Consider the following 16,272-nt stretch of genomic DNA (forward strand, 5'->3'; position numbering starts at 1 on the left):
GTAAACTGCCAATAGCGTCTTCTCTTTTAGATAGCACTTTTAAGCAACTTATTTTAATTTTCCAAAGGAACAAGTAACTTTGGATATTGAAAACGTGCAGACCTTTGCTTCTCTGTCACCCCACTGAAGTCAGGCAAGGCAGCAGCAACTACAGCCGGTCAAGATGTAACGAGGACTTGTGTACTTCCTCCCTCACAAACACATCAGCTGCCATAACTGCAGCGAGACACGTGCCAACAAGGCCTTCAAAACCCACGTAGGTTGAGAACTTTTGAACTTTTTAGCTATTTATTAAACTGAACTCATTTTTGGCCCACATACCATTGACAGAAACTAGCATAGCTGCAGCTTTCCTGCTTTCAAAATTCAAGTGTGATAAAAACTTCCCAGTTTTGCTTAGGTTCAGCTTTGCTTCGTAAAGTACACCTAGTTAATACATAATGGGAGGACCTGAAACGCTTTCAATTGTTTTATCATATGTAAAACAATCTGATTAACAGTTACTGAAAAAGAAGCGTCTCACCTCACACTGTAGGACAAACTGCTTTCCTCCTTTAATTCTCAGTAAGATGCATTTCTTATCTTTTATTTGTGTTTCTTCAACAGATACTATTTGTTCCATTGTCAGTAGGTTTTGCTGTAGCATTTGCAAAAATAAAGCAGAGAGATGATTCAAAAAAACCTGTTGCCCATCAAATAAAGCCACTATCTAATTTTTCTGGACTACCCACATAAGTCAAGTTATGAACATTAGCAATCATTACACAAACATTTCTTGATTTCTGAAGACTGGGTCATGAACTAAAGATAGATTATAAGAGAGAGATTTAGCAAGGAGCTTGGTTGCTTCAACAGAGTCAACGAAACATAAGCTAAGAAAGCCAGTAATGACAGCATGAAATAAGAATCTACAAATAGGTGTGTCTACAAACAAAATATTCATTATTTTCCCACAAGACGGTTGCATATAATTTTATATATTTTCCAAGTATTACTGCTGTTATTAAAAAAAAAAGGCCATCTTACTATTTCAATGAGCTGAAAGGGAATATTCAAGCACTACATATTTACAAAGAAGCAAACATACACAACAGTTTGCAGAAAAGCTTTCCCTATAGACTGTAAGAGGAGAACAATGTTTTGAAATTCCAAAACCTTACTTAACTACATGTACAAATGATCTGCCTAGCATATGATCACAGCTGGACTAAACTAAAGTTAATATAGCATTTTCTTTGAAATAAAATGCTATAGCATTTATGACCTTACCAGTTTATGTTTTTTTGTATAAATAGTCCAGAGGTCCTAAATGAAAAAGAACACCATGAACTACCAAATTCCTTTAAAAACATAACACAACAAAGTAAACAGGTTTCTCAAGTCAACTTTATGTTTCCTCAGTGCAGTGTAGCTACCCATTAACTAAAGCGATACTCAAGTCACTCAAATCCACCGGTCGTTTACTCGGACAAAACTCTACTTCCATGGGAGGTATGCCTGAGTGTGAGTTCTCAGATTTCCCTCAGCATCCACCTGCCTCTCATGCCCTCGGAAGCTGCTGCTCTCTAGTGACCTCACTTACCCGTGACTCTCCTTCTCCTCGCCATTCAAGTCGGTTTGGGAAGAGGTAAAAGTAACGACGCTGCCACTGAGTCAAGAATGGATTCCCCAATTTCAGCATGTATCCATGCATAATACAATCCTTCCCAAGTGCATAATCTATAACAAGAGGAAACATTAGTATGCAAAAAAAGGTACTGCCTAAATCATTCTGCAAATGTGCTATGTTGAGAAAGGACACGGTCCTGAACACGGTGTGACTCTTCTGTGTGCGCAGGCACACGCAGAGCCAATTCTGCCTTAATTACATGTGCTGATGCAGCTGCAGTGGAGTAATCAAGAACAGAATTTGGTTCTTAAAAAAGTATCTTATTAACTATTAAAAGAATTGTATACTGCTATCCAAAGTTCAGAGTTTGTGATGCAACATCCTCGTGCAAACAAGTGAAGTTTGCTGTAAAGGACCTCCTGTTTTCCTTCCCGGCTTCTGTCATGAAATCAAACCCCACATACTCTTTTCTGAGCATATACCATAAACAAAAATGATGAAAGGCTGTACATGATAATCTTTAAAAGAGAGTACAAAAGATTTTCCAAAACATTATGTCATACAGCGTTTCAAAACATTAAGAAACGTCTTAAGAAACACGATACTGACTAAACGAATTCTAACAATTACTGGTGAATGACAGTAATATGAGAGTCTGTTGTGTGGAACTTCAAACACATGAATTACTATCTAGCAGCAAAAGATGCAGAGAAGTGTATTTGACAGATTACCTTCCTCGTGGCCAAGCTGCTTATTTTTAGCCCTTTTTCTGGCCTCAATTTTATCTGTGTCTGCATTTACTGCATCATAAACAGTTTCTGCTACTTCTTGCTGCCAACGCTCCGATATTACCAGAGGGAAGTTCTTATATAACTCCTGGTCACTATCAAGCAACTTGCAAGAGAAAAACAACATAAAAACCCAACATTTTAGTAACTTTTACTATTCTTATCCCCAACAGTTAATAGTTACCCATATAACAGTATCATTTTAAAAGATATATTGAACTCTAACCTTACCAGAACAAACAAGTGCAAACAAGAGAAAACACAGATACGAATTTAAGCAAAGATATTCATTTATATACAGAGAACAGGCCACCTGTTCAAAACCCGTTTGGTTTGGTAGCTCTAAAAGACGCACTTTGTTGCGTAATCAGCGTTAACAAAACGTCTAATTGTGTTAAAAACTTTCTCAGCACAAAAATTCCATGAATAAATGAAAAGATACCTTTTACACAACGATGCCCTCCATGCTTCCACAGCTTAATTTTACATTCTTAATAATTAACCTTCACAATTCAGCAGTGCATGCTGCAGACCTCCATTTTCCTGTTATATAGATTCTTTTCTCCTCTAATCCTTAACTACAGTACTTGAACTGGATTATACTGAAGGAAACCAAAATTACTGGATCTTCAGGAAGGACTGTTTGTTGCTTGACACAGCCATATTCTGGGTTTAGCCACCAGGCACTTTGCTGCAGTACAAAAAGTGATCGATGTTTTCCCTACAGTTTTATTAAAGGTTTTCATTTGGGGATGAGTGTAAACTCTCTACAGCCACTCCTCAGTTGCTTCAGTTTCTGTCCATCAGTAGAGAAACTAGGCCTTTCTTTCAGCGAGCACGACGAAGGGGCACCCTGTGCCGCGTGAAGAACGCAGTGAGCCCAGCAGACTGCACTGTCCGACGGCGGGCAGCGCCGGCTCCGGTCCTTGCTGCAGCAGAGTGCTGGGGAAGGCAGATCCCGAGCGAAGGGCACACACGCACACCGCTGCTCAGAGCAAACCCAGCAACCCCAGCCGCTGCTGCAGCACACAGCAGTCGCAGGAGCAGGATAGGAAAGCCTTGCTCAATTCTCCTTCTGCAGCCAGGCCAGACACTCCCAGAATAAATATTCTCCTCCTTTTCAGAGATCCATAGCCGCATCAGAGCAGGAAAACACAGGCTGGATCTGAAGGCAGAAGACTTCTCTGCAATTCTGCGCAAGCGGCTTACAGGGACTCCTTATGGCATCCGAGTAAGAGGGGAAAGCCACGGGCATCCACCGTTGGCTTTCCAGTTTGTAACCTCAAAGAACACGTGTTCTTCTCGGTGTCACAGGACACTTCGCAGTATAAATATAATCCGCAGGGGCAATGGAGGAGAGCAAGGCACTCAAAACTGGCATCCTCACGGGCAGAGACAGCTCCCGACACCTTAGTGGAAGCTCCGACTGCAGCTGACTCAGAGGCACGAATTATTCAGTCCCTTCTAAAAGACTGTGACATCCCAGTGAAAGCGCAGAGCAAAGAAGCTGTACATGATATCCCTCACTGACTCATGACTAAGAATAAATTTATCTTATAGGCAGCCTGAACAAAGATTACATGGAAGGGATCTGGCTAAACAATTTACAGGCCTTGCTGAGAAAATCTGATCCCCTCAATAAATAAAAAGACCACCTGGTTTCTCCTTGCAAAATCTTCCTCCAAATTAGGGCACTCCAGAACTGCAGGAAATTGGAATCCTGTTAGACTGACACTGAAGATGCGGACTTTTCTGGGATAAAGAACATCTTGGGTTCTCTGCATTTCTCTTTAACACGTAAAATCTTTCTGTGCCAACTTCTGTAATTACAGCAGGTGACACTGACAGACAAGTTCCTTTTTAGGCACAGTGAGTACTTAACATGTTTTTTTGCTTATAAAGTTTAGAGCAATTAGTTTCTCTCCTGACTCACTTCTGTAATAACAAGAATAAAGTTTGATCTGCTGAAGAAATGTATGATAAAAATAATGAACGGGACAGACCCAAGAGCAGCACTGATTCACCTGTGGTCGCAAAGTACCAGGCAGGCTTCAGAAGAGGGGATGAATACGCAGGGTACGTCACACCACCTCCGTGCAAGTCAGAAACGGGCCAGCAGCTTTAACTTCTCATTTTTCCCTTTACATTGTTTTCATTAGATTTTGGATAATATCAGAACCTGAAAGTTTCTTCTATCACTTTTATAAAGTTGCTACCATTAATACCCAGTTTGTCATTTGTAAGAGTTTCCCAATGCACTCTCTGACCATGAGGTAATACTATTAAAATAAGGTTTAGTTCAATTCATCCAAGCAACCAGAAACAAATTACAATTTATAAAACTACAAACCATTAAGTATTCTTGAAAATCTGAGGATGTCCCAAAAGTTGCCTGACCATTTGAAATATTTGCTTTATCATATAAAACTTTTGATAGGAAGGTAGATTTCAGTCAATCTAAAAAATAAAACATAAGGACTTGGCAAGCAACAACAAACCAGTCAACCAGCCCAAGCTCTTTCATAACAGCATGGATTAAGTTTCCAAACTTGAAAGCAATTCCTTGCACATTCAGCAGCCCCTGAAGCAAAGGAATGGCATGCACACATGAAAAGTGAAGCAGAGCAGTCACAGTGCCATTCTCTACCTATCATTTAAAGTTGTGTACCTTAATGCCTTTAGTGTCCTCTTCATCAAATGACCCAATATCAAAAGCATCTGCTGCATTTACTTCTCCCCGGGGAGGAATCAATGGTGGAGGATACTAGAAATTAAAAGCAGCATAATTAAAGACAAATTAACAGACTGTTTAAATCCACTCTGTAGATATATACGGCCTTTTTATTTTTTGCACAAATTACACATGGCTGTGCAAAACTATGTCCCTTGAAATTAAACTTCAGTGCCTTTAATAAATAGTCCTCCAAAAATTCAGGGAAAAAACCCTACAGCTTAGAGACAGCTAAGCAGAAGAAACCATGCAGTCATTTGACCGAGAAAAAGTAATAATTCAGTACTACCGATGAGGAAGACTTGTAGTAATGAATACACAGCAGTTTTCATCAACAATCCTCCAAGTATTCGTGCAAATGAGTACTTGTGCTGGGGACTGGAACCCTGAAGTTTTCTGTCCATTACTTGTTTACGCTTATTTTCTTTTTACTGCTTTACCAAGAAAGCTAAGGTTACTATCTTAATCCTTTACCTTTTGTAAATAGACTTGCTGCCAATCAATGCCTTTGAAGAAAGGATGTTCTTTTACTTCCTGTGCACTGCAAAATAAAAGTAACTGAAGTCAACAAAAGGAAGGGGCTTTTCAAATGTATTTGAGAAATATAAAGCCTTCAAAGGTCACATTTCTATCCCTTGAAAACATTGGTAAAATGCTCTTTTTTTTCAAGGAAAAAAAAAAGTCTTCCTAAGTAAACAACAGAAAAGAGAACTTTCATGTGGAAACACTAGAAATAGTGCTGTAGGTCTGGCAAGGAATCACTCTTGTTTTGCTATGGTATTCCATCATTTCAAACAACAAACAATACTCCTCTGTTGTCAGATCCAATACACTCCTCCTAAGTAGCAAGCTTACTCCACTCCATTTGATATTATACATATTTTATGGCAAAATAAACAACTACTCTTGATAGGCCTAAGGCTGAAAAGCAATCTCAGGTCATTATCACAGAGGTCTCCATGATAAAAAATCCTCCGAATATCTCACTGGAATTAAAGCAGCCCCAGTCGTGGGTGGGACTATCAATTAACAGGTCTCACACATTGCCAAGGGTTTCTCAACAGTTATTTACTCCTCTCATAGTTTTCTCTCCTCACACAAGGCACACACTGGCTTTTTAAACAGGTGATAACAACAATTTCAGTTAAAAGCTATAAGCAAGGTAAGCTTGGCAGGAGCAAGTAGGGTTTTGCAGTCAATAAACAAAATAATTGCCCTTTTCCTTAGAACCATTAAATGAAACAGGTACATCTGGAAACAGAGGCGACCCAAAATGAAGCAAGGATTCACAACTTTCTGTGCTTGGTGGTTCGGGGGTTGGGGTTTTTTGTGTGTAATATGCTCATATTATTACAGCTACAATATAAGCAATAAATTTGAGCTATCAATATGTCTGAATCAAGTAATATGACTTCGTGCCAAAAAAGATCAGGCAAAAACATAAAAACAACACAGGGATGAAAAGTATGAACACCATTCAAAGTAAGCATGACTGCAGAGAACTCGGGGCAAGTCTTTAATGACAGAAACGGTCCACAAATTTGTCCAAACCAAAGGAAGCTGAAATGTAATTCCATGCAACAGAACTTTTTAAAGTTCTCTTTGCAAAATTAAAATCATCACAACAGGAGGCAGATTTTTACTTGAAATGAATTCATTCCTTTCCAGAGAAGTGGAAATTTTTAAAGGCAGTGGTCCAAGGAGAAGACAACACCTACCTTCTTCCTTGGCATCCAAGTCTCTTGCTAACATCCCGTTGCAGGAGCCCTTCCAAAAGGGACTTCAGTTCAGGAGAAAATGAATCTGGTAGCTCCACATTCTACGACAAAAAGAAGTACAAAAAGAGGCATTTAATTACAGAAGTAGTGTGATCTGCTTTCCCCACATAGGAGAGTAGCTTTTCTTTGATAGTGTTTGTAAACAACTCTTCCATGTGTAAATACAGCTTTCTCAGAAAGCAGGCTATATAGTTCCAGTTTTCAGAGGAAATGGGAGTTTACTAAACACGAGGAATGTAACTGCAACTGTCACCAGGCTCCTTACCACGGTGAGCGTCATCCGGTCGATCTCATGCTTATCTTTGGTTTTGTGCTGTCTGAAAGGACTGTGACTGTAGAAATAAGAAAATGCACTAATAAATGTAAAGCCATAACATATCAGGTTATTTCAGCTGTGGCAACCCCAGGAAAGAGTGTAGCATCCTTTTAGTCCCATTCTTCCACCTCATCAATCCTGTCCTGCAGAACAATAAAACAAGTAGTAAAACATTTAGCATTTACAACACAAAATGAGACTTTACGCACTAGCATGCTGTGGCCACTAGCTACCTCAAAAATATCAATGTTTGATCTCTCACAACTTTGTTTTCTTTTCTTACTACAGAGAGCTGCACCACTTTGCAAGAAAGATTATCCTTTCTGTTTTCAGTACAATTGCATGTGGTGGGCATCAAAATCAAATTCAGAGAAAATCAACCATTCAATTTCTTTAAAGAAATGTCTACACACAGACATCCCTGCGGATTATCAAACTCAGGGAAATCTGCTCTAGTTACTCCACATAAAGCCATGCAGAGGGTTAGTTTATTCTTAAATGCACTGATCCATCCTTAAAGAAGGTGTTTCAGAGGCCTTACCAGTTACATCTATGTCTCCCAAAAACCAAAAACAGTTTCATCTAACAAGAAAACCCTGAACAGCTATCACAGGACAGATATCTAAAAACATTGATCTATATACGGAAACTGAGTACGACCTACAGAACTTACCACTCATCTCTATGGGAAGAATGAAGCAAGATCTTAAAGTAAGTAGACAAAACAGAAGATCATCACAGATACCACAGCATTAGTGACTGGGAAGACAGTTGATGATATCTGGTAAATTATCATCTTTATCCCTTTCCTGCCTTATAATTCTGTTTCGAGTTTGAATTTTTTCCTTTATCATAGAATCATGGAATGGTTTGGGTTGGAAGGGACCTTAAACATCATCTAGTTCCAACCCCAAGCTATAGAAGACCTTACAATATTGCAGATTTACCATACAGTACTTAAACAACAGACTGAAAGAAAGCAGAAACACTTTAGTATGAGATTTTTTTAATTAGATTAGGATATATTCCCTGCTTCTTAGTTTTCTTCAAAACCTTGAGGGAAAGATATTTTTCAAAATTAAAATGTTATTTACTTATCAATACATTAATTAGCTATTATAAAGCATTTTGTCTTGCCACATGGCAGTGAGTACTAGCTTGTTTCAACTAGGGACCTGCTGCTCAAGACTTATTTCCCTTTTATCCTCAAAAACATTTCTGATTAATGGATCTGATGGACAGACCAAGACTTCCATTTTTCTGTTTTTAAGCATGATAGGTAAGAAGGCAAGAGTAAACAGCTAACATCCAGCCTCATATACTTTGACAATAAGGCTCGGAGTAGGTCAGGGAAGCAAATGATTCACTGTGGACTTATGGGCAGATTTTATGCCAGACTAAATTTACTAAACACCAAGAAATGGCACCATGTGCCCAACCCTTGTTGTTTGGGGAGGTGAGTTGTTTAATTGGCTTCAGAACGGATGAGGAAGGATGGTTCACAATGAATAATGCTTTGGCTTCTGGCTGACCACCGATACCACCCCGCACATCTCTGTCAGGAAGAATCACAGCCCACAAAGACCGAGATCTCCCCGTGAGTTTCCATGGTAAATGGGACCATTTGCCCCTAGGTGCTAGTTCTTTCATCACACAACTTCAGTCCTGTGAAGGAAGAACCACGCCAGAGTCAGTCGGATGCCCTAATCCTCTGTGACCAAGTGACTCAAAAGGAAAAGGTCTCAAAAGACAAGACGAGGAGTCCACAGCGGTCCCGCGTGTGAAGGACACTCTCCTCTCTCCTCCTGGCAAACCCAAACTGTTGTGGGTCTTTCTACCTACAGAATTCTTCAATGAGTGATTTGAGAGACGGAGTACTGCTCACAGCAGGGTGAGTTTTTTTTTTAATTGTTTTTTTACAATTTAAACACCATTTCTTTCTTTATTTGCACACTTACATTTATTCTATTTTGTGAACAATTAATGTTAAATTGATACAGCTCTATACTTCAATTCAGAAGTCACATGTTTACCTTCCTTTGTACAGTGTCTGGGATAGAGGTAAGAGCTTTTAATTAATTATGTACAAGGACACAGGATGATCTAACTCATGATCAATCTTCACAGAGAAGCACTCTGAAAAGCTTAAAAGATTTTTTTTCTGTTTTGCAATTAATGCTGAGGCTGCTATTTTCAACAAACACTTGCCAATCAGTGCTTATTGACTGTTCAGATAAATCCCTTAGTCTTAATAAATTCTGCATAGCTACGTAAGTTTACTGAGAAGGTAATAATTGACAAAGCTGTAATTATCATATACCTTAGTACGCCAATATGGTTACAGGCCAGATTCAGCAAATGGAAGCATCCACACATTACAACTTACTCTAACACTACAGAAGGAAAGGCTGAATATCATGTAGAAAGGGAACAATGCTGCAAAGAGTTTCACCCTAACAGCAGGTCTTCAGCATAAAACGAAGTCCATAATTTAACAGGGCTGCTAGTGTATTTAAGCAATGAATAACATTGTGTCATTCAAAATACTAACAATTGCCAAGAGATGAGTACATTGCCTATCAGTAGAAGTCAAAAGAGTGGACAGAGCATCTGCCTTCCTCACTGCCCCACACCTGCACCTCCTAAGGGAAGCAGGGCTTGTGTTTTGTTTGCTTTGGAAGCAAAAAAAGCCTGGTTTAGTCTCACGTGTAGACGTGGTCTAAGTTGCAGAGGTGGCACTAAGATATCATTTTAGATAATATGTAATACATCATGTATTAATATTTCAAGAGACAGAAAATGACAAGGCCCAGGCTAAAAAAAAAAGCACACAGGCGACAGAACTTCACTCACCCTCTCAGAAGTTTGAAAAGCATGCAGCCTAACGAGAACCAGTCTGCGCTGCTATCGTATGCTGTTCCCTTCTGGAGCACCTCTGGAGCCATGTATCCGTGGGTACCTCTGAGAAGCGCAAAGAGACAAAATCTTGATTACAACCAAAACTATCGTTGTAAAAAAAAAAAAAAACAAAAACAAAACCCCTGTGTTTTCTCAATAAGATAGCCTAATTTTAAAATAATTAATTTTGAACATTATTTTATTTTGCTTTTTCTTTGACCATACATACATACGCATGTTTTCTGTTTGTCTATATCTACTGACGAAATATCTTAAAACAAACAACGAACAACAGAAATGATTAGGCAAACGGAAGCAGCCACAGCAAGATTTAGCAGAATCAGTACAGGGGTCAGTAAGTAGTCTTCTGTCTAAGAGTGGAACACAAAATAGAGGTGGAAAAGTCACATACTCTGTCCACTCAGTTTACAAGACAGACAGACATCAGGACACAGTCAGGGCTCCTCATATTTCAATGCCAGATCGCCCCAGCCCTGGGTCCTGCAAGACTAAGACCTGCTCTTACCCACAACCCCAGAAACAGGGTGAGCAGAGCTGGTTTTGCTCTCTCCATGTGTTTCACGTCTCCTTCCAGCTAATGCCTGTGTGCTGGATTTAACAACAGGACACCTCCTCCAGAAGTCCTCGCTGGTCACCACGAGAAAGCAGTCGCCATGTACTGCTTTTACCCTTGACGTAATTGAAACAGATGAACTTTTTCAAGAAGCTACTGAATTGCAAATCTTTCAAGATATGACAGGATGAAGCTTTCCTTTTTTGCATAAATTCTGAGACTAAACCAGGGCAAATGAGGACCTAAGAATAAAGCGTGCCAGATAAGATGTGGAATCCACACACAACCCAAGAAATTCAGATCCCAGTTATGACCTGATGCCAAGAGGCAGAAAAGAACACAATTTGCCTCCAGTTCTACAAAGATCCAGAAAGAGAAAGACACAATAAATCCTGTTTTTCAGTCAGTTTCAGAATACTTAATTATCCATTTAGGACAATTAAAACAATCTGGTACTTCAACTCAGTCAGGTTCTTATCTTCTCTGAACAGTGAATCATCTCGAAATAATGTGTCATCTTCCAGCCATGCCTACACATCAGCTGCTACAACTGCGCAGGAAAACAGAGAGAGGAGACTGAAAAACCTTATTAGAGTATCCAGCTTAGCTGTGTTATAAAGCTAGCCTGTGCCACACAAGTGATATTTTATTTCCTTTAGGCAAAGTTAAATTATAAAGACACATAAAGGACTTATTTAGCAATAATTATATGTGCAACAAAGCTACCGTACATAATACTTACACACTAGCATGTGGCTTCTTTTTGGAGAAATCACAAGCCAGCCCAAGGTCTGATATCCTCACATGCCCATGTTCATCCAACAAGATATTTGCAGGCTAGGAACGCATAGACACAGAAAGGTTACCGCTTGGTATTTTTCAGTTGACAGAACTACAAATTCTCAGAACACAGTAACTCATTCTCAAACATCAATACTGCCTGGTAATAGGTAATTGCCTTTGGTTTTTTTTACATCAATATAATAGACACTTTCTAGATAAAATCTACATTCTAACGGACGCTACCATCAACTCCAGAGGAGATTATGAAATACCGACAGATAACAGAAGAGAAAAAACAGGCAAGGTTTGAAACGGAAAGCACATGGAAGAATAAATCCATTTTGGCCTCAAGTCCACATTGCTTTTGGCTCTTTCGCAGAAGGGTCTGCGTGTGGCTCTTACACCCTTTACTCACAATCTATACTCTGCGCTCTCTGCAGATTTTTTCCCCGCTGTTGTTGTCATCTGGCTCATGGACACCTCTCGAAGGAGTCCTCAACTTCCCAATCATCAGGGAAACACCCCTGAGCAACTGTCTTCCTATTAGTCTCCCATCACACACACTCCTCTTTCAGGGCTCTCAGAAACATAGTACACTCTCTAAATTAATCGCATCATTAAGATGGTGAGATGAGTAACACTGCACAGGATTTATTCTGATCCCAAGGAAGCCTCTCCCAGGCTGGTTAAACTAGATAATAGCACAGATTATAACTATGTTGAAAAATTATTAGAAAAATCAGCCAAAGATTAACAAATAATCTCTATTCTTCCCAAGAAAAGGTTTCAGGTAGGATACTTCATTTAACTTATCAGTATCTCTGGATTGTTTGCTGCCATCTAACAACCACCTGTGTGAATGCAGTCACTACGTTAACGTTTACCTTTAGGTCTCTGTATACAACAAAGCGATTGTGCATATGTTCTAAACCCAGGATGATTTCAGTAGCATAAAACCTCATTTCTTTTTCAGAAAACACTCCGTGCTGGGAGAGGTGGTAGTGCAAATCTCCTCCTAAAATTAGAAGAATTGAGATGCAATTAAAAGAACAGTAAAATCTTGCCTCACGGGCAGGCAGCATGACGTAGTGGGGGAAGAGCATAGCATTTGTAGGTTCTTATAACCTGTGGAACCCAGACACACACTCTGCAAGTACGCATGGTGACAAAGTACCTAGGAAAGTTAATAAATAAATTTGACCAATCTGAAACTCCTTTTTAAAAACACATTTACTTCATACACATTCGCATTCAGTGACTAATCCAGCAACTGAGTCTTAATGCAAAGGATTTCCACAGCAAGTAAAATGCAGTCACATACGTAGGTTACTGGACAACTGAAATAAATTAGCAAATACAATATATGCTATTCAGTTCTATATATATATAGAACTGAATATATTAGCATATAGAACAGCCCAGGTTGGGAGGGACCTTGAAAGATCATCTGGGCCAAAATATTCATGCTGGGGATGTTTTCACACTTTCCTAATCAAAGAACAGGCACAATACAATGTCACTCTGTGAGCTAATCCACACCATCAACACATCAAATTGTGAATATTCCTAGAAAACTGTTTCTGATCAAGCTACAGATTTAAAATAATCAACCAGTTACTTCAATTTGACCTGCAGCTTAGATTTCAATGAAAATCTTCACCTGCACACCACCAAAGCCAGTCTCTATTACTTACAGGATATGAGCTGTATTTCTCAATTAAACTTCCAGCTTTACATACAGATGTGCTCCGACATCTTTCGGTGTTTACCACAGGACCACAGTCAGAGTTCCAGTCTAAGTCCCACAAGTGCTGAGCATCCTCAGCAAATATCGGCACTGCAGTATCTTCTCTCTCTTAACTCTGCTAATTCCTCTCTCTGTGTGTCCTCATAAGAGTTATGCTAAGGCTTCTAGGTATAATTTCTTTCCTTTGAGGAATGCTTCCCCCATCTGTTTTCTTTGCAGAGCTCTTTATAGTAGTCCTTTTATTTTTATTCTGAATGCTGTGTCCCTGATCTCCTCATACGTTTCCCCACATCGCAGTCATTTCCTTAAGCTTCCAGCCTGAAGGCCCTTTGATATCTTTATTTAAATATGTTAATGTTATAAGATATCAGACATTTTTCAGTCTGTTCTATACATTCCCTGCTTTAGATCAATTTACCCCTCCTGCTTGCCGGCTGACGCTTCACACCTCAGATTATTTTTCCCTCCTTCTCCTTATGATCTCAGCAAGTCCTTCTGCCAATATTTCTGTAATATTACCATCACCTGCATGAGCCTTGCTTACCATTCATCAGGTCCAGAATGAAACAGAGTTTGTCAGGGGTGTGGAAGGCATAGGTCATACACACTATAAAAGGACAGTCCTAGAAGGAAAGGAGCAAAGAGTTCATTCTCAGGCAATGAGCAAAGTACTACTTAGAGAAGCTAAAGATACATGTGAATTTTTCCTATGATATTTGCCAATATTCATAATAATTTTCTAAAGCAATTTGTGTACTAATCTACATACCCTGATGTTTCACTTACAGTTTAGAGATCTTAGATTTTGCTATCTCATTTCAATACAAAAATAAAAAAAGCTGTGACAAGCCAAAGTCTTAAAAAATGCAGGTAGCATCACTATCTTCTAAAGACTTTCAACTACAGCATATTATAAAAATATTTACCTGAGTTTGCACTAGACTTACATGAAAGATACATTAAAGCTAACAAGCTTTAGGCCAGCTCAGAAAAAAATAAAGCTGTTCCCATGAAGTATAAAGGATACGCACTATTTCCCACGATTGCATGGAGAACGTCCTGCTGTCGGAACGCCGATCGAGAATCTGAGTCACACCACGTACAAAATCCCAAAGGAAAAAAAGTTTTATCCTCACCTATACATTAAACGTAACTACACTGGCAACACCCTGTCCTCGCCGCTGAACTCCTCCCGCAGAGCTGCACAAACGTGACAGCGAGGCGTTCTGCCGCTCGCTGCTGCCCTTCAGCTCCCCAGCAGCATTTGCAACAGATGACTAAAAGGAGCATAAACACACTAGGAAGGAAGTCACAGCTCTGATGCGTGTGCAATGCACGGGAAGCAAGAACAGCGAGGTCCAGATTACGCAAAACCCAGAAAACAAGTATGGTGGGTGCGGATTTAAGAACGTCACTGCAGAGCAGCCACGCGCAGGGCTGGCTTACGTGGAGTGAGTTCCCACTTCTTGATGCACTTTGAACTTAATTCACACAGATGTTTAAGACAAGCAGCCGTAAATAAATACAGCTAGAGAAACACCTCTTTACTGCAAATGATCTGTTCAGTGTGCTGGTACCTCTATAACGCACACGCATTGAAAGATGCCATGGCGGAAAGTTGGCAGACCTTCCTCTCTTCATCAGGCCTATACTGGATGGAAGTGGCTACTTAATAGGGGGTGGCTATTACCTTGTCGACCCCTTCTCCAAAGCCATATGAAACCAGGGCTGTTCAGTTAGTCTACAACGAAAATTTAAGGGATGGCTGTGCTGTTGAAACAGACTGGACCGTAACACCGACAGACGAAGGTCTGACCCCGAAGTGCGGAGTCTGACAGGAAGACGAGTTAAGACGAGTTTAACTGCTGACGAGCCAGGACACCACGCAGGAAGCACGAACATGACCTAACGTCACTTAAACAATGTGTTAACTACTGCTGCACTGATAGTGAAAGCTCTGGGAATCTCTAACAGGAACTCGTCTCCTTCCCAATTTAGAAGCAGCAAAACAGGGTGGCCTTGGGAAGGGCAGGGGCCACGGGACCCTGCTCGGGGTGCCGCCTTGCCGGCCCTGCCGAGCAGGAAAGGAATGGCAACACCATCCTCACCGGCCAGCCGGCACAGTTCAAGTTGGTTCATCCTTCCACAAAACCACGCAAGGCTGCAATACAAAGCTTTATATACTCGACTATAATCCCAAATGACTCCCACACCACACGGACTGATCCTGCAGTAACGTTCAAACCTCACTGTATTTTATTGTTTTCTGTGCAAATACTAATTCCAAATACACCTCTGCAGAACGCAGGCACGTGTTTGAAACACCCTGCAGAAACATGCAAGAAAAATGCCTAATTGCTAAATGGTCCTAGAAATAAGGAGACTATAGGCAAGGCAATATGGCATCTAACAAAAGATACTACCTCTCCTTACAAATTTTCTATTGCTCGTAACTGCGGACTATCGTACTTACCACTTAACTTCAGAACAAAAGCTTTAGTAGAATTATTAACTTAATTTTCTGAATCAACTGGATAATTCAGAAGTGTCCCCAAGCAGTCCTCCTAAAACCTTAGGGCAATCTAATTACCCAGAAGGATTTAGTGTTAGAATTTAAACACCACACATAGAAAAATAAAAGGGTGTTTCTATACCAGAACACAGTATGCCTATATTTTTATGGATCTCATTTTTTAAAAGAAAAGAAATCTGCAAGTGTGTGATGCATAATTCATTTTTGTGTAAGCCTTCCTAATTTAATCAGTACCCTCTCACTGTTTAACAGAGAGAAGAAATTGTAGTACTGCAATATTTTTCTGATACAAAAACCACTGCAAAAGAGTATTTTCCAGGATAAAAATAAAGAAAACCCTATAGGTATTTTTTAAAATGAAACACAAAGCAATAAAGCAAATTTACCAAGACAGTAATACTTCGTTGCAGTCAAGCTTCTGCTCTGAAAAAAATAAGCAATGGTATGACAACAATGTGTAAATTAAGAATAGTTTGGAAACAGTTTCTTATGTCCAAACAATCCTGCGTTAAGTC

At 39.8% G+C, this 16,272-nt stretch overlaps 1 protein-coding gene across 1 annotated transcript in view; it reads right to left on the reverse strand.

The window, feature by feature from the left end:
- GRK3 (G protein-coupled receptor kinase 3) overlaps positions 1-16,272 on the reverse strand; it is a 78,959-nt gene that overhangs the window by 7,406 nt on the left and 55,281 nt on the right. Inside the window, exons 10-20 of the mRNA XM_087754472.1 lie at positions 13,769-13,847; positions 12,362-12,492; positions 11,437-11,531; positions 10,076-10,183; positions 7,172-7,238; positions 6,847-6,947; positions 5,603-5,669; positions 5,066-5,161; positions 2,341-2,503; positions 1,583-1,719; positions 524-637 (exon numbers count right to left, since the gene is read on the reverse strand). Of these exons, the coding sequence (XP_087610598.1) occupies positions 524-637; positions 1,583-1,719; positions 2,341-2,503; positions 5,066-5,161; positions 5,603-5,669; positions 6,847-6,947; positions 7,172-7,238; positions 10,076-10,183; positions 11,437-11,531; positions 12,362-12,492; positions 13,769-13,847 (1,158 nt within the window). The remainder of the gene's footprint in view (positions 1-523; positions 638-1,582; positions 1,720-2,340; positions 2,504-5,065; positions 5,162-5,602; positions 5,670-6,846; positions 6,948-7,171; positions 7,239-10,075; positions 10,184-11,436; positions 11,532-12,361; positions 12,493-13,768; positions 13,848-16,272) is intronic.

The sequence above is a fragment of the Nipponia nippon genome, unplaced genomic scaffold (genome assembly GCF_047370975.1).
Source record: "Nipponia nippon isolate SJK-2023a ecotype South Korea unplaced genomic scaffold, ASM4737097v1 scaffold_18, whole genome shotgun sequence".
Classification (NCBI taxonomy): domain Eukaryota; kingdom Metazoa; phylum Chordata; class Aves; order Pelecaniformes; family Threskiornithidae; genus Nipponia; species Nipponia nippon.